At 47.8% G+C, this 20,476-nt stretch overlaps 1 protein-coding gene across 1 annotated transcript in view; it reads right to left on the bottom strand.

The window, feature by feature from the left end:
• The window catches only part of LOC135520738 (phospholipid-transporting ATPase ID-like), a 78,862-nt gene extending 77,750 nt beyond the window's left edge, over positions 1-1,112 (bottom strand). The window contains 1 exon segment of the mRNA XM_064946506.1: positions 880-1,112. Coding sequence (XP_064802578.1) covers positions 880-985 — 106 coding nt within the window. The 5' untranslated portion in view covers positions 986-1,112.
• Positions 1,113-20,476: the final 19,364 nt, after the last annotated feature.

Below are 20,476 nucleotides of genomic sequence, written 5' to 3'. Positions count from 1 at the left end.
CACACACACACACACACACACACACACACACACACACACACATTCACATACACACATTCACACACACACACACACACACACACACACACACACACACACACACACTCACACACACATTCACATACACACATTCACACACACACACACACATACACACAGAGAGACACACACACACACACACACACACACACATACACACACACATACACACAGAGACACACACACACACACACACACACACACATACACACACACATACACACAGAGACACACACACACACACACACACACACACACACACACACACACACACACACACACACACACACACACTCACATACACACACACACACACACATACACACAGAGACACACACACACACACACACACACATACACACACACACACGCACACACATACACACACACACACACACACACACATACACACACACACATACACACAGAGACACACACACACACACACATACACACAGAGACACACACACACACACACACACACACACACACACACACACACGCGCACACACACACACACACATATACACACACACACACATACACACACACACACACACACACATTCACATTAACACACACAGAGACACACACAGTGATGGAGATGGGGGACACTGCAGAGATGTGAGAAATCATGCGATGAGAGGGACTGAATACTGACACAAACAGATGAGATGTAGAATGGTTTATTGACATAGCAAGGAGATCCTGTCTGTCATCAGACAGAACACCATAAATCCAATAGATGGAAGCTACAGCACATTTCCCCATCCAATGAACAAACAGGCACACACTGCATATAAAACAGATGACTGACGTGACCGTGGCAAACAGAAGTACCTGTCCACGTCTTCTTGGTTTTAGCAGCTAGTCCTTGTTGTTTCTTCTGTTGCAGTGGAAGAACGATGGGGAACCACTTTTCAGGAATATCTTTGGGGATAGTCATTCTGACTCTTCCTTAACATCACAGGGAGGAACGTAGTTAATCGGCCGACAGGTTTTCCCCGGTTCTGCTGAGCATCTTGCGCAGAGACAGACGCTCCGGGAGCTGCACCGAACACTCTTGGTCCAGTCCCGTCTGCGTCTCTGGTTATAGATTAGGAGTGTGTCATACCATTACCGCTTCTCTCCCCCTCCCTCTCACCCTCTCTCTCTCTCACTTCTCCCTCTCTCTCTCTGCTGCAGAACCACTGAGGTCATTGGCTGTGATGCTGTGCTGCCGGCTCCACTCTCTCTGTGATGTTGTGCTGCCGGCTCCACTCTCTCTGTGATGCTGTGCTGCCGGCTCCACTCTCTCTGTGATGCTGTAAGCGGTGCCTTCATGTCACTATGAATGAGATGCTGATGGTGCCGTTACCACACTGTAAATGACTGGAACCTGAAGTAGCAGCATCTTCATCAGAGCCTGTCGCCAAGTCTAATGATGGAACATTGTATTTCCTTTCAACAGGCTAAAGACCAATTGTTTGAATGTCGGGGGCATCAGAACGTTATGCCATAGAACCTTTAGGCTACACGACTCTGATTGCGCTGATTAACTTTAGTCATGTTAAATAACATTACACAACACCGTAATAAAGTGATTCATATGATGATATTGGGAATTTAATACAGTACATCTTCAACGTGCTACTGCATTATTATTATTCCTTGGACGTGCCTTCCCTGGCAACAATTACATAAACATTGTCCTCCTCACAATAACACAGAGAAGCTGTCTCTGCATTACATAATCACCAAGGCTGTTCGTTTGCAGAGGGTTTCAACCAATAGCAGGCTGTCGTTGACGTTGTCAGGGCAACTGCCTCTGCAGGGGTGTGAGAGAATCAGGTCACTGCAGGGAGAAACTGGGTGCCATCTTGGATCAAGCCATGAGGAGGGAGATGCAGCTGTGCTGTCATACGGAGCCAAGGTGACTCTCACAGCAGCCCAGTTGCCTGAGTGTTGGTAAGGAATGGGAGGGGAGAGGAGACACTGCAGCGGGGATAAAGAGTTCTGGGCACGTGCCGTGTGTGGGAAGTCTCGTGGCATTAGAGGACACCTCCAGACTGCTAAACACACACTTCTCTCTGGTGTATACACACACACACACACACACACACACACACACACACACACACACACACACACACACACACACACACACACACACACACACACACACACACACACACACACACACACACACATGCTGCCATAGATCCATAAAAAGGCTTTTAACATTCCCTCGCTGTTGAACTGTGGCATAAAGTAAACACACACACACACACATTCGGCAGATGACCTTGGCTTGGGCATGTAATTCCAGAAACAACTTGAATGTGCTTAGAGCCTCTCCAGTACCTGCTGTCTGCTTCTCTGACCTACTGTTCTGAATACAGCCTCTCCAGTACTTACTGTCTGCTTCTCTGACCTACTGTTCTGAATACAGCCTCTCCAGTACCTACTGTCTGTCTGCTTCTCTGACCTACTGTTCTGAATACAGCCTCTCCAGTACCTGCTGTCTGCTTCTCTGACCTACTGTTCTGAATACAGTTTCTCCAGTACCTACTGTCTGTCTGCTTCTCTGACCTACTGTTCTGAATACAGCCTCTACAGTACCTACTGTCTGTCTGCTTCTCTGACCTACTGTTCTGAATACAGCCTCTCCAGTACTTACTGTCTGCTTCTCTGACCTACTGTTCTGAATACAGCCTCTCCAGTACCTACTGTCTGCTTCTCTGACCTACTGTTCTGAATACAGCATCTCCAGTACTTACTGTCTGCTTCTCTGACCTACTGTTCTGAATACAGCCTCTCCAGTACCTGCTGTCTGCTTCTCTGACCTACTGTTCTGAATACAGCCTCTACAGTACCTACTTACTCTCTGCTTCTCTGACCTACTGTTCTGAATACAGCCTCTCCAGTACCTACTGTCTGCTTCACTGACCTACTGTTCTGAATACAGCCTCTCCAGTACTTACTGTCTGTCTGCTTCTCTGACCTACTGTTCTGAATACAGCCTCTCCAGTACCTACTGTCTGTCTGCTTCTCTGACCTACTGTTCTGAATACAGCCTCTCCAGTACTTACTGTCTGCTTCTCTGACCTACTGTTCTGAATACAGCCTCTCCAGTACCTACTGTCTGCTTCTCTGACCTACTGTTCTGAATACAGCCTCTCCAGTACTTACTGTCTGCTTCTCTGACCTACTGTTCTGAATACAGCCTCTCCAGTACCTACTTACTGTCTGCTTCTCTGACCTACTGTTCTGAATACAGCCTCTCCAGTACTTACTGTCTGTCTGCTTCTCTGACCTACTGTTCTGAATACAGCCTCTCCAGTACTTACTGTCTGCTTCTCTGACCTACTGTTCTGAATACAGCCTCTCCAGTACTTACTGTCTGTCTGCTTCTCTGACCTACTGTTCTGAATACAGCCTCTCCAGTACCTGCTGTCTGCTTCTCTGACCTACTGTTCTGAATACAGCCTCTCCAGTACTTACTGTCTGTCTGCTTCTCTGACCTACTGTTCTGAATACAGCCTCTCCAGTACCTACTGTCTGTCTGCTTCTCTGACCTACTGTTCTGAATACAGCCTCTCCAGTACTTACTGTCTGCTTCTCTGACCTACTGTTCTGAATACAGCCTCTACAGTACCTGCTGTCTGCTTCTCTGACCTACTGTTCTGAATACAGCCTCTCCAGTACTTACTGTCTGTCTGCTTCTCTGACCTACTGTTCTGAATACAGCCTCTCCAGTACCTAGTGTCTGTCTGCTTCTCTGACCTACTGTTCTGAATACAGCCTCTCCAGTACCTACTGTCTGTCTGCTTCTCTGACCTACTGTTCTGAATACAGCCTCTCCAGTACCTGCTGTCTGCTTCTCTGACCTACTGTTCTGAATACAGCCTCTACAGTACCTACTGTCTGCTTCTCTGACCTACTGTTCTGAATACAGCCTCTCCAGTACCTACTGTCTGCTTCTCTGACCTACTGTTCTGAAAACAGCCTCTCCAGTACCTGCTGTCTGCTTCTCTGACCTACTGTTCTGAATACAGCCTCTCCAGTACCTACTGTCTGCTTCTCTGACCTACTGTTCTGAATACAGCCTCTCCAGTACCTACTGTCTGCTTCTCTGACCTACTGTTCTGAATACAGCCTCTCCAGTACTTACTGTCTGTCTGCTTCTCTGACCTACTGTTCTGAATACAGCCTCTCCAGTACCTAGTGTCTGTCTGCTTCTCTGACCTACTGTTCTGAATACAGTCTCTCCAGTACCTAGTGTCTGTCTGCTTCTCTGACCTACTGTTCTGAATACAGCCTCTCCAGTACCTGCTGTCTGCTTCTCTGACCTACTGTTCTGAATACAGCCTCTACAGTACCTACTGTCTGCTTCTCTGACCTACTGTTCTGAAAACAGCCTCTCCAGTACCTGCTGTCTGCTTCTCTGACCTACTGTTCTGAATACAGCCTCTCCAGTACCTACTGTCTGCTTCTCTGACCTACTGTTCTGAATACAGCCTCTCCAGTACCTACTGTCTGCTTCTCTGACCTACTGTTCTGAATACAGCCTCTCCAGTACTTAATGTCTGCTTCTCTGACCTACTGTTCTGAATACAGCTTCTCCAGTACCTACTGTCTGCTTCTCTGACCTACTGTTCTGAATACAGCCTCTCCAGTACCTGCTGTCTGCTTCTCTGACCTACTGTTCTGAATACAGCCTCTCCAGTACCTACTGTCTGCTTCTCTGACCTACTGTTCTGAATACAGCCTCTCCAGTACCTACTGTCTGCTTCTCTGACCTACTGTTCTGAATACAGCCTCCCCAGTACCTACTGTCTGCTTCTCTGACCTACTGTTCTGAATACAGCCTCTACAGTACCTACTGTCTGTCTGCTTCTCTGACCTACTGTTCTGAATACAGCCTCTCCAGTACTTACTGTCTGCTTCTCTGACCTACTGTTCTGAATACAGCCTCTCCAGTACCTACTGTCTGCTTCTCTGACCTACTGTTCTGAATACAGCCTCTCCAGTACTTACTGTCTGCTTCTCTGACCTACTGTTCTGAATACAGCCTCTCCAGTACCTGCTGTCTGCTTCTCTGACCTACTGTTCTGAATACAGCCTCTCCAGTACCTACTGTCTGCTTCACTGACCTACTGTTCTGAATACAGCCTCTCCAGTACTTACTGTCTGTCTGCTTCTCTGACCTACTGTTCTGAATACAGCCTCTCCAGTACCTACTGTCTGTCTGCTTCTCTGACCTACTGTTCTGAATACAGCCTCTCCAGTACTTACTGTCTGCTTCTCTGACCTACTGTTCTGAATACAGCCTCTCCAGTACCTACTGTCTGCTTCTCTGACCTACTGTTCTGAATACAGCCTCTCCAGTACTTACTGTCTGCTTCTCTGACCTACTGTTCTGAATACAGCCTCTCCAGTACCTACTTACTGTCTGCTTCTCTGACCTACTGTTCTGAATACAGCCTCTCCAGTACTTACTGTCTGTCTGCTTCTCTGACCTACTGTTCTGAATACAGCCTCTCCAGTACTTACTGTCTGCTTCTCTGACCTACTGTTCTGAATACAGCCTCTCCAGTACTTACTGTCTGTCTGCTTCTCTGACCTACTGTTCTGAATACAGCCTCTCCAGTACCTGCTGTCTGCTTCTCTGACCTACTGTTCTGAATACAGCCTCTCCAGTACTTACTGTCTGTCTGCTTCTCTGACCTACTGTTCTGAATACAGCCTCTCCAGTACCTACTGTCTGTCTGCTTCTCTGACCTACTGTTCTGAATACAGCCTCTCCAGTACTTACTGTCTGCTTCTCTGACCTACTGTTCTGAATACAGCCTCTCCAGTACTTACTGTCTGTCTGCTTCTCTGACCTACTGTTCTGAATACAGCCTCTCCAGTACCTACTGTCTGTCTGCTTCTCTGACCTACTGTTCTGAATACAGCCTCTCCAGTACCTACTGTCTGCATCTCTGACCTACTGTTCTGAATACAGCCTCTCTAGTACTTACTGTCTGTCTGCTTCTCTGACCTACTGTTCTGAATACAGCCTCTCCAGTACCTAGTGTCTGTCTGCTTCTCTGACCTACTGTTCTGAATACAGCCTCTCCAGTACCTACTGTCTGTCTGCTTCTCTGACCTACTGTTCTGAATACAGCCTCTCCAGTACCTGCTGTCTGCTTCTCTGACCTACTGTTCTGAATACAGCCTCTACAGTACCTACTGTCTGCTTCTCTGACCTACTGTTCTGAATACAGCCTCTCCAGTACCTACTGTCTGCTTCTCTGACCTACTGTTCTGAATACAGCCTCTCCAGTACTTACTGTCTGTCTGCTTCTCTGACCTACTATTCTGAATACAGCCTCTCCAGTACTTACTGTCTGTCTGCTTCTCTGACCTACTGTTCTGAATACAGCCTCTCCAGTACTTACTGTCTGTCTGCTTCTCTGACCTACTATTCTGAATACAGCCTCTCCAGTACTTACTGTCTGCTTCTCTGACCTACTGTTCTGAATACAGCCTCTCCAGTACTTACTGTCTGTCTGCTTCTCTGACCTACTGTTCTGAATACAGCCTCTCCAGTACCTGCTGTCTGCTTCTCTGACCTACTGTTCTGAATACAGCCTCTCCAGTACTTACTGTCTGTCTGCTTCTCTGACCTACTGTTCTGAATACAGCCTCTCCAGTACCTACTGTCTGTCTGCTTCTCTGACCTACTGTTCTGAATACAGCCTCTCCAGTACTTACTGTCTGCTTCTCTGACCTACTGTTCTGAATACAGCCTCTCCAGTACTTACTGTCTGTCTGCTTCTCTGACCTACTGTTCTGAATACAGCCTCTCCAGTACCTACTGTCTGTCTGCTTCTCTGACCTACTGTTCTGAATACAGCCTCTCCAGTACCTACTGTCTGCATCTCTGACCTACTGTTCTGAATACAGCCTCTCTAGTACTTACTGTCTGTCTGCTTCTCTGACCTACTGTTCTGAATACAGCCTCTCCAGTACCTAGTGTCTGTCTGCTTCTCTGACCTACTGTTCTGAATACAGCCTCTCCAGTACCTACTGTCTGTCTGCTTCTCTGACCTACTGTTCTGAATACAGCCTCTCCAGTACCTGCTGTCTGCTTCTCTGACCTACTGTTCTGAATACAGCCTCTACAGTACCTACTGTCTGCTTCTCTGACCTACTGTTCTGAATACAGCCTCTCCAGTACCTACTGTCTGCTTCTCTGACCTACTGTTCTGAAAACAGCCTCTCCAGTACCTGCTGTCTGCTTCTCTGACCTACTGTTCTGAATACAGCCTCTCCAGTACCTACTGTCTGCTTCTCTGACCTACTGTTCTGAATACAGCCTCTCCAGTACCTACTGTCTGCTTCTCTGACCTACTGTTCTGAATACAGCCTCTCCAGTACTTACTGTCTGTCTGCTTCTCTGACCTACTGTTCTGAATACAGCCTCTCCAGTACCTAGTGTCTGTCTGCTTCTCTGACCTACTGTTCTGAATACAGTCTCTCCAGTACCTAGTGTCTGTCTGCTTCTCTGACCTACTGTTCTGAATACAGCCTCTCCAGTACCTGCTGTCTGCTTCTCTGACCTACTGTTCTGAATACAGCCTCTACAGTACCTACTGTCTGCTTCTCTGACCTACTGTTCTGAAAACAGCCTCTCCAGTACCTGCTGTCTGCTTCTCTGACCTACTGTTCTGAATACAGCCTCTCCAGTACCTACTGTCTGCTTCTCTGACCTACTGTTCTGAATACAGCCTCTCCAGTACCTACTGTCTGCTTCTCTGACCTACTGTTCTGAATACAGCCTCTCCAGTACTTAATGTCTGCTTCTCTGACCTACTGTTCTGAATACAGCTTCTCCAGTACCTACTGTCTGCTTCTCTGACCTACTGTTCTGAATACAGGCTCTACAGTACCTACTGTCTGCTTCTCTGACCTACTGTTCTGAATACAGCCTCTCCAGTACCTGCTGTCTGCTTCTCTGACCTACTGTTCTGAATACAGCCTCTCCAGTACCTACTGTCTGCTTCTCTGACCTACTGTTCTGAATACAGCCTCTCCAGTACCTACTGTCTGCTTCTCTGACCTACTGTTCTGAATACAGCCTCCCCAGTACCTACTGTCTGCTTCTCTGACCTACTGTTCTGAATACAGCCTCTACAGTACCTACTGTCTGCTTCTCTGACCTACTGTTCTTAATACAGCCTCTACAGTACCTGCTGTCTGCTTCTCTGACCTACTGTTCTGAATACAGCATCTCCAGTACCTACTGTCTGCTTCTCTGACCTACTGTTCTGAATACAGCCTCTCCAGTACCTGCTGTCTGCTTCTCTGACCTACTGTTCTGAATACAGCCTTTCCAGTACTTATTGTCTGTCTGCTTCTCTGACCTACTGTTCTGAATACAGCCTCTCCAGTACCTGCTGTCTGCTTCTCTGAACTACTGTTCTGAATACAGCCTCTCCAGTACCTACCGTCTGTCTGCTTCTCTGACCTACTGTTCTGAATACAGCCTCTCCAGTACTTACTGTCTGCTTCTCTGACCTACTGTTCTGAATACAGCCTCTCCAGTACCTGCTGTCTGCTTCTCTGACCTACTGTTCTGAATACAGTCTTTCCAGTACTTATTGTCTGTCTGCTTCTCTGACCTACTGTTCTGAATACAGCCTCTCCAGTACCTGCTGTCTGCTTCTCTGAACTACTGTTCTGAATACAGCCTCTCCAGTACTTACTGTCTGCTTCTCTGACCTACTGTTCTGAATACAGCCTCTCAAGTACCTAGTGTCTGTCTGCTTCTCTGACCTACTGTTCTGAATACAGCCTCTCCAGTACCTGCTGTCTGCTTCTCTGACCTACTGTTCTGAATACAGCCTCTACAGTCCCTGCTGTCTGCTTCTCTGACCTACTGTTCTGAATACAGCCTCTCCAGTACCTACTGTCTGCTTCTCTGACCTACTGTTCTGAATACTGCCTCTAGAGTACCTACTGTCTGCTTCTCTGACCTACTGTTCTGAATACAGCCTCTACAGTACCTACTGTCTGCTTCTCTGACCTACTGTTCTGAATACAGCCTCTCCAGTACCTACTGTCTGCTTCTCTGACCCACTGTTCTGAATACAGCCTCTACAGTACCTACTGTCTGCTTCTCTGACCTACTGTTCTGAATACAGCCTCTGCAGAATCTGCTGTCTGCTTCTCTGACCTACTGTTCTGAATACAGCCTCTACAGTACCTGCTGTCTGCTTCTCTGACCTACTGTTCTGAATACAGCCTCTCCAGTACCTGCTGTCTGCTTCTCTGACCTACTGTTCTGAATACAGCCTCTACAGTACCTATTGTCTGCTTCTCTGACCTACTGTTCTGAATACAGCCTCTCCAGTACCTACTGTCTGCTTCTCTGACCTACTGTTCTGAATACAGCCTCTCCAGTACCTACTGTCTGCTTCTCTGACCTACTGTTCTGAATACAGCCTCTCCAGTACCTACTGTCTGCTTCTCTGACCTACTGTTCTGAATACAGCCTCTCCAGTACCTACTGTCTGCTTCTCTGACCTACTGTTCTGAAAACAGCCTCTCCAGTACCTGCTGTCTGCTTCTCTGACCTACTGTTCTGAATACAGCCTCTACAGTACCTATTGTCTGCTTCTCTGACCTACTGTTCTGAATACAGCCTCTCCAGTACCTTCTGTCTGTCTGCTTCTCTGACCTACTGTTCTGAATACAGCCTCTCCAGTACCTACTGTCTGCTTCTCTGACCTACTGTTCTGAATACAGCCTCTCCAGTACCTACTGTCTGCTTCTCTGACCTACTGTTCTGAATACAGCCTCCCCAGTACCTACTGTCTGCTTCTCTGAACTACTGTTCTGAATACAGCCTCTACAGTACCTACTGTCTGCTTCTCTGACCTACTGTTCTTAATACAGCCTCTACAGTACCTGCTGTCTGCTTCTCTGACCTACTGTTCTGAATACAGCCTCTCCAGTACCTGCTGTCTGCTTCTCTGAACAACTGTTCTGAATACAGCCTCTCCAGTACCTACTCTCTGTCTGCTTCTCTGACCTACTGTTCTGAATACAGCCTCTCCAGTACCTACTGTCTGCTTCTCTGACCTACTGTTCTGAATACAGCCTCTCCAGTACCTACTGTCTGCTTCTCTGACCTACTGTTCTGAATACAGCCTCCCCAGTACCTACTGTCTGCTTCTCTGACCTACTGTTCTGAATACAGCCTCTCCAGTACCTGCTGTCTGCTTCTCTGACCTACTGTTCTGAATACAGCCTCTACAGTACCTACTGTCTGCTTCTCTGACCTACTGTTCTGAATACAGCCTCTACAGTACCTACTGTCTGCTTCTCTGACCTACTGTTCTTAATACAGCCTCTACAGTACCTGCTGTCTGCTTCTCTGACCTACTGTTCTGAATACAGCCTCTCCAGTACCTGCTGTCTGCTTCTCTGACCTACTGTTCTGAATACAGCCTCTGCAGAATCTGCTGTCTGCTTCTCTGACCTACTGTTCTGAATACAGCCTCTCCAGTACCTACTGTCTGCTTCTCTGACCTACTGTTCTGAATACAGCCTCTACAATACCTGCTGTCTGCTTCTCTGACCTACTGTTCTGAATACAGCTTCTACAGTACCTGCTGTCTGCTTCTCTGACCTACTGTTCTGAATACAGCCTCTCCAGTACCTACTGTCTGCTTCTCTGACCTACTGTTCTGAATACAGCCTCTCCAGTACCTGCTGTCTGCTTCTCTGACCTACTGTTCTGAATACAGCCTCTCCAGTACCTACTGTCTGTCTGCTTCTCTGACCTACTGTTCTGAATACAGCCTCTCCAGTACTTACTGTCTGCTTCTCTGACCTACTGTTCTGAATACAGCCTCTCCAGTACCTGCTGTCTGCTTCTCTGACCTACTGTTCTGAATACAGTCTTTCCAGTACTTATTGTCTGTCTGCTTCTCTGACCTACTGTTCTGAATACAGCCTCTCAAGTACCTAGTGTCTGTCTGCTTCTCTGACCTACTGTTCTGAATACAGCCTCTCCAGTACCTGCTGTCTGCTTCTCTGACCTACTGTTCTGAATACAGCCTCTACAGTACCTGCTGTCTGCTTCTCTGACCTACTGTTCTGAATACAGCCTCTCCAGTACCTACTGTCTGCTTCTCTGACCTACTGTTCTGAATACAGCCTCTAGAGTACCTACTGTCTGCTTCTCTGACCTACTGTTCTGAATACAGCCTCTACAGTACCTACTGTCTGCTTCTCTGACCTACTGTTCTGAATACAGCCTCTCCAGTACCTACTGTCTGCTTCTCTGACCTACTGTTCTGAATACAGCCTCTCCAGTACCTACTGTCTGCTTCTCTGACCTACTGTTCTGAATACAGCCTCTTCAGGACCTGCTGTCTGCTTCTCTGACCTACTGTTCTGAATACAGCCTCTCCAGTACCTACTGTCTGCTTCTCTGACCCACTGTTCTGAATACAGCCTCTACAGTACCTACTGTCTGCTTCTCTGACCTACTGTTCTGAATACAGCCTCTGCAGAATCTGCTGTCTGCTTCTCTGACCTACTGTTCTGAATACAGCCTCTCCAGTACCTGCTGTCTGCTTCTCTAACCTACTGTTCTGAATACAGCCTCTACAGTACCTGCTGTCTAGTTCTCTGACCTACTGTTCTGAATACAGCCTCTCCAGTACCTACTGTCTGCTTCTCTGACCTACTGTTCTGAATACAGCCTCTCCAGTACCTACTGTCTGCTTCTCTGACCTACTGTTCTGAATACAGCCTCTCCAGTACCTGCTGTCTGCTTCTCTGACCTACTGGTCTGAATACAGCCTCTACAGTACCTATTGTCTGCTTCTCTGACCTACTGTTCTGAATACAGCCTCTCCAGTACCTACTGTCTGCTTCTCTGACCTACTGTTCTGAATACAGCCTCTCCAGTACCTACTGTCTGCTTCTCTGACCTACTGTTCTGAATACAGCCTCTCCAGGACCTACTGTCTGCTTCTCTGACCTACTGTTCTGAATACAGCCTCTCCAGTACCTACTGTCTGCTTCTCTGACCTACTGTTCTGAATACAGCCTCTCCAGTACCTGCTGTCTGCTTCTCTGACCTACTGTTCTGAATACAGCCTCTCCAGTACCTACTGTCTGCTTCTCTGACCTACTGTTCTGAATACAGCCTCTACAGTACCTACTGTCTGCTTCTCTGACCTACTGTTCTGAATACAGCCTCTCCAGTACCTGCTGTCTGCTTCTCTGACCAACTGTTCTGAATACAGCCTCTACAGTACCTATTGTCTGCTTCTCTGACCTACTGTTCTGAATACAGCCTCTCCAGTAACTACTGTCTGCTTCTCTGACCTACTGTTCTGAAAACAGCCTCTCCAGTACCTGCTGTCTGCTTCTCTGACCTACTGTTCTGAATACAGCTTCTCCAGTACCTACTGTCTGCTTCTCTGACCCACTGTTCTGAATACAGCCTCTCCAGTACCTACTGTCTGCTTCTCTGACCTACTGTTCTGAATACAGCCTCTCCAGTACTTACTGTCTGTCTGCTTCTCTGACCTACTGTTCTGAATACAGCCTCTCCAGTACCTGCTGTCTGCTTCTCTGACCTACTGTTCTGAATACAGCCTCTCCATTACCTACTGTCTGCTTCTCTGACCTACTGTTCTGAATACAGCCTCTACAGTACCTACTGTCTGCTTCTCTGACCTACTGTTCTGAATACAGCCTCTACAGTACCTACTGTCTGCTTCTCTGACCTACTGTTCTGAATACAGCCTCTCCAATACCTGCTGTCTGCTTCTCTGACCTACTGTTCTGAATACAGCCTCTCCAGTACCTACTGTCTGCTTCTCTGACCCACTGTTCTGAATACAGCCTCTCCAGTACCTGCTGTCTGCTTCTCTGACCTACTGTTCTGAATACAGCCTCTCCAGTACCTGCTGTCTGCTTCTCTGACCTACTGTTCTGAATACAGCCTCTCCAGTACCTACTGTCTGCTTCTCTGACCTACTGTTCTGAATACAGCCTCTCCAGTACTTACTGTCTGTCTGCTTCTCTGACCTACTGTTCTGAATACAGCCTCTCCAGTACCTGCTGTCTGCTTCTCTGACCTACTGTTCTGAATACAGCCTCTCCAGTACCTACTGTCTGCTTCTCTGACCTACTGTTCTGAATACAGCCTCTACAGTACCTACTGTCTGCTTCTCTGACCTACTGTTCTGAATACAGCCTCTACAGTACCTACTGTCTGCTTCTCTGACCTACTGTTCTGAATACAGCCTCTCCAATACCTGCTGTCTGCTTCTCTGACCTACTGTTCTGAATACAGCCTCTCCAGTACCTACTGTCTGCTTCTCTGACCCACTGTTCTGAATACAGCCTCTCCAGTACCTGCTGTCTGCTTCTCTGACCTACTGTTCTGAATACAGCCTCTCCAGTACCTGCTGTCTGCTTCTCTGACCTACTGTTCTGAATACAGCCTCTCCAGTACCTGCTGTCTGCTTCTCTGACCTACTGTTCTGAATACAGCCTCTCCAGTACTTACTGTCTGTCTGCATCTCTGACCTACTGTTTTGAATACAGCTTCTCCAGTACCTACTGTCTGCTTCTCTGACCTACTGTTCTGAATACAGCCTCTCCAGTACCTGATGTCTGCTTCTCTGACCTACTGTTCTGAATACAGCCTCTCCAGTACCTGCTGTCTGCTTCTCTGACCTACTGTTCTGAATACAGCCTCTCCAGTACTTACTGTCTGCTTCTCTGACCTACTGTTCTGAATACAGCCTCTCCAGTACTTACTGTCTGTCTGCTTCTCTGACCTACTGTTCTGAATACAGCCTCTCCAGTACCTGCTGTCTGCTTCTCTGACCTACTGTTCTGAATACAGCCTCTCCAGTACCTACTGTCTGCTTCTCTGACCTACTGTTCTGAATACAGCCTCTCCAGTCCCTACTGTCTGCTTCTCTGACCTACTGTTCTGAATACAGCCTCTCCAGTACCTGCTGTCTGCTTCTCTGACCTACTGTTCTGAATACAGCCTCTACAGTACCTACTGTCTGCTTCTCTGACCTACTGTTCTGAATACAGCCTCTCCAGTACCTGCTGTCTGCTTCTCTGACCTACTGTTCTGAATACAGCCTCTCCAGTACCTACTGTCTGCTTCTCTGACCTACTGTTCTGAATACAGCCTCTCCAGTACCTGCTGTCTGCTTCTCTGACCTACTGTTCTGAATACAGCCTCTCCAGTACCTGCTGTCTGCTTCTCTGACATACTGTTCTGAATACAGCCTCTCCAGTACCTGCTGTCTGCTTCTCTGACCTACTGTTCTGAATACAGCCTCTCCAGTACTTACTGTCTGTCTGCTTCTCTGACCTACTGTTCTGAATTCAGCCTCTCCAGTACCTGCTGTCTGCTTCTCTGACCTACTGTTCTGAATACAGCCTCTCCAGTACCTACTGTCTGCTTCTCTGACCTACTGTTCTGAATACAGCCTCTCCAGTACCTACTGTCTGCTTCTCTGACCTACTGTTCTGAATACAGCCTCTCCAGTACCTGCTGTCTGCTTCTCTGACCTACTGTTCTGAATACAGCCTCTACAGTACCTACTGTCTGCTTCTCTGACCTACTGTTCTGAATACAGCCTCTCCAGTACCTGCTGTCTGCTTCTCTGACCTACTGTTCTGAATACAGCCTCTACAGTACCTACTGTCTGCTTCTCTGACCTACTGTTCTGAATACAGCCTCTCCAGTACCTGCTGTCTGCTTCTCTGACCTACTGTTCTGAATACAGCCTCTCCAGTACCTGCTGTCTGCTTCTCTGACCTACTGTTCTGAATACAGCCTCTCTAGTACCTGCTGTCTGCTTCTCTGACCTACTGTTCTGAATACAGCCTCTCCAGTACCTGCTGTCTGCTTCTCTGACCTACTGTTCTGAATACAGCCTCTCCAGTACCTGCTGTCTGCTTCTCTGACCTACTGTTCTGAATACAGCCTCTCCAGTACCTGCTGTCTGCTTCTCTGACCTACTGTTCTGAATACAGCCTCTACAGTACCTACTGTCTGCTTCTCTGACCTACTGTTCTGAATACAGCCTCTCCAGTACCTGCTGTCTGCTTCTCTGACCTACTGTTCTGAATACAGCCTCTACAGTACTTACTGTCTGTCTGCTTCTCTGACCTACTGTTCTGAATTCAGCCTCTCCAGTACCTGCTGTCTGCTTCTCTGACCTACTGTTCTGAATACAGCCTCTCCAGTACCTACTGTCTGCTTCTCTGACCTACTGTTCTGAATACAGCCTCTCCAGTACCTACTGTCTGCTTCTCTGACCTACTGTTCTGAATACAGCCTCTCCAGTACCTGCTGTCTGCTTCTCTGACCTACTGTTCTGAATACAGCCTCTCCAGTACCTGCTGTCTGCTTCTCTGACCTACTGTTCTGAATACAGCCTCTCCAGTACCTACTGTCTGCTTCTCTGACCTACTGTTCTGAATACAGCCTCTCCAGTACCTACTGTCTGCTTCTCTGACCTACTGTTCTGAATACAGCCTCTCCAGTACCTGCTGTCTGCTTCTCTGACCTACTGTTCTGAATACAGCCTCTACAGTACCTACTGTCTGCTTCTCTGACCTACTGTTCTGAATACAGCCTCTCCAGTACCTGCTGTCTGCTTCTCTGACCTACTGTTCTGAATACAGCCTCTCCAGTACCTACTGTCTGCTTCTCTGACCTACTGTTCTGAATACAGCCTCTCCAGTACCTGCTGTCTGCTTCTCTGACCTACTGTTCTGAATATAGCCTCTCCAGTACCTGCTGTCTGCTTCTCTGACCTACTGTTCTGAATACAGCCTCTCCAGTACCTGCTGTCTGCTTCTCTGACCTACTGTTCTGAATACAGCCTCTCCAGTACCTGCTGTCTGCTTCTCTGACCTACTGTTCTGAATACAGCCTCTCCAGTACTTACTGTCTGTCTGCTTCTCTGACCTACTGTTCTGAATTCAGCCTCTCCAGTACCTGCTGTCTGCTTCTCTGACCTACTGTTCTGAATACAGTCTCTACAGTACCTGCTGTCTGCTTCTCTGACCTACTGTTCTGAATACAGCCTCTCCAGTACCTACTGTCTGCTTCTCTGACCTACTGTTCTGAATACAGCCTCTCCAGTACCTACTGTCTGCTTCTCTGACCTACTGTTCTGAATACAGCCTCTCCAGTACCTGCTGTCTGCTTCTCTGACCTACTGTTCTGAATACAGCCTCTCCAGTACCTACTGTCTGCTTCTCTGACCTACTGTTCTGAATACAGCCTCTCCAGTCCCTACTGTCTGCTTCTCTGACCTACTGTTCTGAATACAGCCTCTCCAGTACCTGCTGTCTGCTTCTCTGACCTACTGTTCTGAATACAGCCTCTACAGTACCTACTGTCTGCTTCTCTGACCTACTGTTCTGAATACAGCCTCTCCAGTACCTGCTGTCTGCTTCTCTGACCTACTGTTCTGAATACAGCCTCTCCAGTACCTACTGTCTGCTTCTCTGACCTACTGTTCTGAATACAGCCTCTCCAGTACCTGCTGTCTGCTTCTCTGACCTACTGTTCTGAATACAGCCTCTCCAGTACCTGCTGTCTGCTTCTCTGACATACTGTTCTGAATACAGCCTCTCCAGTACCTGCTGTCTGCTTCTCTGACCTACTGTTCTGAATACAGCCTCTCCAGTACTTACTGTCTGTCTGCTTCTCTGACCTACTGTTCTGAATTCAGCCTCTCCAGTACCTGCTGTCTGCTTCTCTGACCTACTGTTCTGAATACAGCCTCTCCAGTACCTACTGTCTGCTTCTCTGACCTACTGTTCTGAATACAGCCTCTCCAGTACCTACTGTCTGCTTCTCTGACCTACTGTTCTGAATACAGCCTCTCCAGTACCTGCTGTCTGCTTCTCTGACCTACTGTTCTGAATACAGCCTCTACAGTACCTACTGTCTGCTTCTCTGACCTACTGTTCTGAATACAGCCTCTCCAGTACCTGCTGTCTGCTTCTCTGACCTACTGTTCTGAATACAGCCTCTCCAGTACCTACTGTCTGCTTCTCTGACCTACTGTTCTGAATACAGCCTCTCCAGTACCTGCTGTCTGCTTCTCTGACCTACTGTTCTGAATACAGCCTCTCCAGTACCTGCTGTCTGCTTCTCTGACCTACTGTTCTGAATACAGCCTCTCTAGTACCTGCTGTCTGCTTCTCTGACCTACTGTTCTGAATACAGCCTCTCCAGTACCTGCTGTCTGCTTCTCTGACCTACTGTTCTGAATACAGCCTCTCCAGTACCTGCTGTCTGCTTCTCTGACCTACTGTTCTGAATACAGCCTCTCCAGTACCTGCTGTCTGCTTCTCTGACCTACTGTTCTGAATACAGCCTCTACAGTACCTACTGTCTGCTTCTCTGACCTACTGTTCTGAATACAGCCTCTCCAGTACCTGCTGTCTGCTTCTCTGACCTACTGTTCTGAATACAGCCTCTACAGTACTTACTGTCTGTCTGCTTCTCTGACCTACTGTTCTGAATTCAGCCTCTCCAGTACCTGCTGTCTGCTTCTCTGACCTACTGTTCTGAATACAGCCTCTCCAGTACCTACTGTCTGCTTCTCTGACCTACTGTTCTGAATACAGCCTCTCCAGTACCTACTGTCTGCTTCTCTGACCTACTGTTCTGAATACAGCCTCTCCAGTACCTGCTGTCTGCTTCTCTGACCTACTGTTCTGAATACAGCCTCTCCAGTACCTGCTGTCTGCTTCTCTGACCTACTGTTCTGAATACAGCCTCTCCAGTACCTACTGTCTGCTTCTCTGACCTACTGTTCTGAATACAGCCTCTCCAGTACCTACTGTCTGCTTCTCTGACCTACTGTTCTGAATACAGCCTCTCCAGTACCTGCTGTCTGCTTCTCTGACCTACTGTTCTGAATACAGTCTCTACAGTAACTGCTGTCTGCTTCTCTGACCTACTGTTCTGAATACAGCCTCTCCAGTACCTACTGTCTGCTTCTCTGACCTACTGTTCTGAATACAGCCTCTCCAGTACCTACTGTCTGCTTCTCTGACCTACTGTTCTGAATACAGCCTCTCCAGTACCTGCTGTCTGCTTCTCTGACCTACTGTTCTGAATACAGCCTCTACAGTACCTACTGTCTGCTTCTCTGACCTACTGTTCTGAATACAGCCTCTCCAGTACCTGCTGTCTGCTTCTCTGACCTACTGTTCTGAATACAGCCTCTCCAGTACCTACTGTCTGCTTCTCTGACCTACTGTTCTGAATACAGCCTCTCCAGTACCTGCTGTCTGCTTCTCTGACCTACTGTTCTGAATACAGCCTCTCCAGTACCTGCTGTCTGCTTCTCTGAACAACTGTTCTGAATACAGCCTCTCCAGTACCTGCTGTCTGCTTCTCTGACCTACTGTTCTGAATACAGCCTCTCCAGTACCTGCTGTCTGCTTCTCTGACCTACTGTTCTGAATACAGCCTCTCCAGTACCTGCTGTCTGCTTCTCTGACCTACTGTTCTGAATACAGCCTCTACAGTACCTATTGTCTGCTTCTCTGACCTACTGTTCTGAATACAGCCTCTCCAGTAACTACTGTCTGCTTCTCTGACCTACTGTTCTGAAAACAGCCTCTCCAGTACCTGCTGTCTGCTTCTCTGACCTACTGTTCTGAATACAGCCTCTCCAGTACCTACTGTCTGCTTCTCTGACCCACTGTTCTGAATACAGCCTCTCCAGTACCTACTGTCTGCTTCTCTGACCTACTGTTCTGAATACAGCCTCTCCAGTACTTACTGTCTGTCTGCTTCTCTGACCTACTGTTCTGAATACAGCCTCTCCAGTACCTGCTGTCTGCTTCTCTGACCTACTGTTCTGAATACAGCCTCTCCATTACCTACTGTCTGCTTCTCTGACCTACTGTTCTGAATACAGCCTCTACAGTACCTACTGTCTGCTTCTCTGACCTACTGTTCTGAATACAGCCTCTACAGTACCTACTGTCTGCTTCTCTGACCTACTGTTCTGAATACAGCCTCTCCAATACCTGCTGTCTGCTTCTCTGACCTACTGTTCTGAATACAGCCTCTCCAGTACCTACTGTCTGCTTCTCTGACCCACTGTTCTGAATACAGCCTCTCCAGTACCTGCTGTCTGCTTCTCTGACCTACTGTTCTGAATACAGCCTCTCCAGTACCTGCTGTCTGCTTCTCTGACCTACTGTTCTGAATACAGCCTCTCCAGTACCTACTGTCTGCTTCTCTGACCTACTGTTCTGAATACAGCCTCTCCAGTACTTACTGTCTGTCTGCTTCTCTGACCTACTGTTCTGAATACAGCCTCTCCAGTACCTGCTGTCTGCTTCTCTGACCTACTGTTCTGAATACAGCCTCTCCAGTACCTACTGTCTGCTTCTCTGACCTACTGTTCTGAATACAGCCTCTACAGTACCTACTGTCTGCTTCTCTGACCTACTGTTCTGAATACAGCCTCTACAGTACCTACTGTCTGCTTCTCTGACCTACTGTTCTGAATACAGCCTCTCCAATACCTGCTGTCTGCTTCTCTGACCTACTGTTCTGAATACAGCCTCTACAGTACCTACTGTCTGCTTCTCTGACCTACTGTTCTGAATACAGCCTCTACAGTACCTACTGTCTGCTTCTCTGACCTACTGTTCTGAATACAGCCTCTCCAATACCTGCTGTCTGCTTCTCTGACCTACTGTTCTGAATACAGCCTCTCCAGTACCTGCTGTCTGCTTCTCTGACCTACTGTTCTGAATACAGCCTCTCCAGTACCTGCTGTCTGCTTCTCTGACCTACTGTTCTGAATACAGCCTCTCCAGTACCTGCTGTCTGCTTCTCTGACCTACTGTTCTGAATACAGCCTCTCCAGTACTTACTGTCTGTCTGCTTCTCTGACCTACTGTTTTGAATACAGCTTCTCCAGTACCTACTGTCTGCTTCTCTGACCTACTGTTCTGAATACAGCCTCTCCAGTACCTGATGTCTGCTTCTCTGACCTACTGTTCTGAATACAGCCTCTCCAGTACCTGCTGTCTGCTTCTCTGACCTACTGTTCTGAATACAGCCTCTCCAGTACTTACTGTCTGCTTCTCTGACCTACTGTTCTGAATACAGCCTCTCCAGTACTTACTGTCTGTCTGCTTCTCTGACCTACTGTTCTGAATACAGCCTCTCCAGTACCTGCTGTCTGCTTCTCTGACCTACTGTTCTGAATACAGCCTCTCCAGTACCTACTGTCTGCTTCTCTGACCTACTGTTCTGAATACAGCCTCTCCAGTCCCTACTGTCTGCTTCTCTGACCTACTGTTCTGAATACAGCCTCTCCAGTACCTGCTGTCTGCTTCTCTGACCTACTGTTCT

The sequence above is a fragment of the Oncorhynchus masou genome, chromosome 29 (genome assembly GCF_036934945.1).
Source record: "Oncorhynchus masou masou isolate Uvic2021 chromosome 29, UVic_Omas_1.1, whole genome shotgun sequence".
NCBI classification, from domain to species: domain Eukaryota; kingdom Metazoa; phylum Chordata; class Actinopteri; order Salmoniformes; family Salmonidae; genus Oncorhynchus; species Oncorhynchus masou.
Note: the sequence above shows the minus strand (reverse complement) of the source record. Positions and strands in the feature narration are given on the sequence as shown.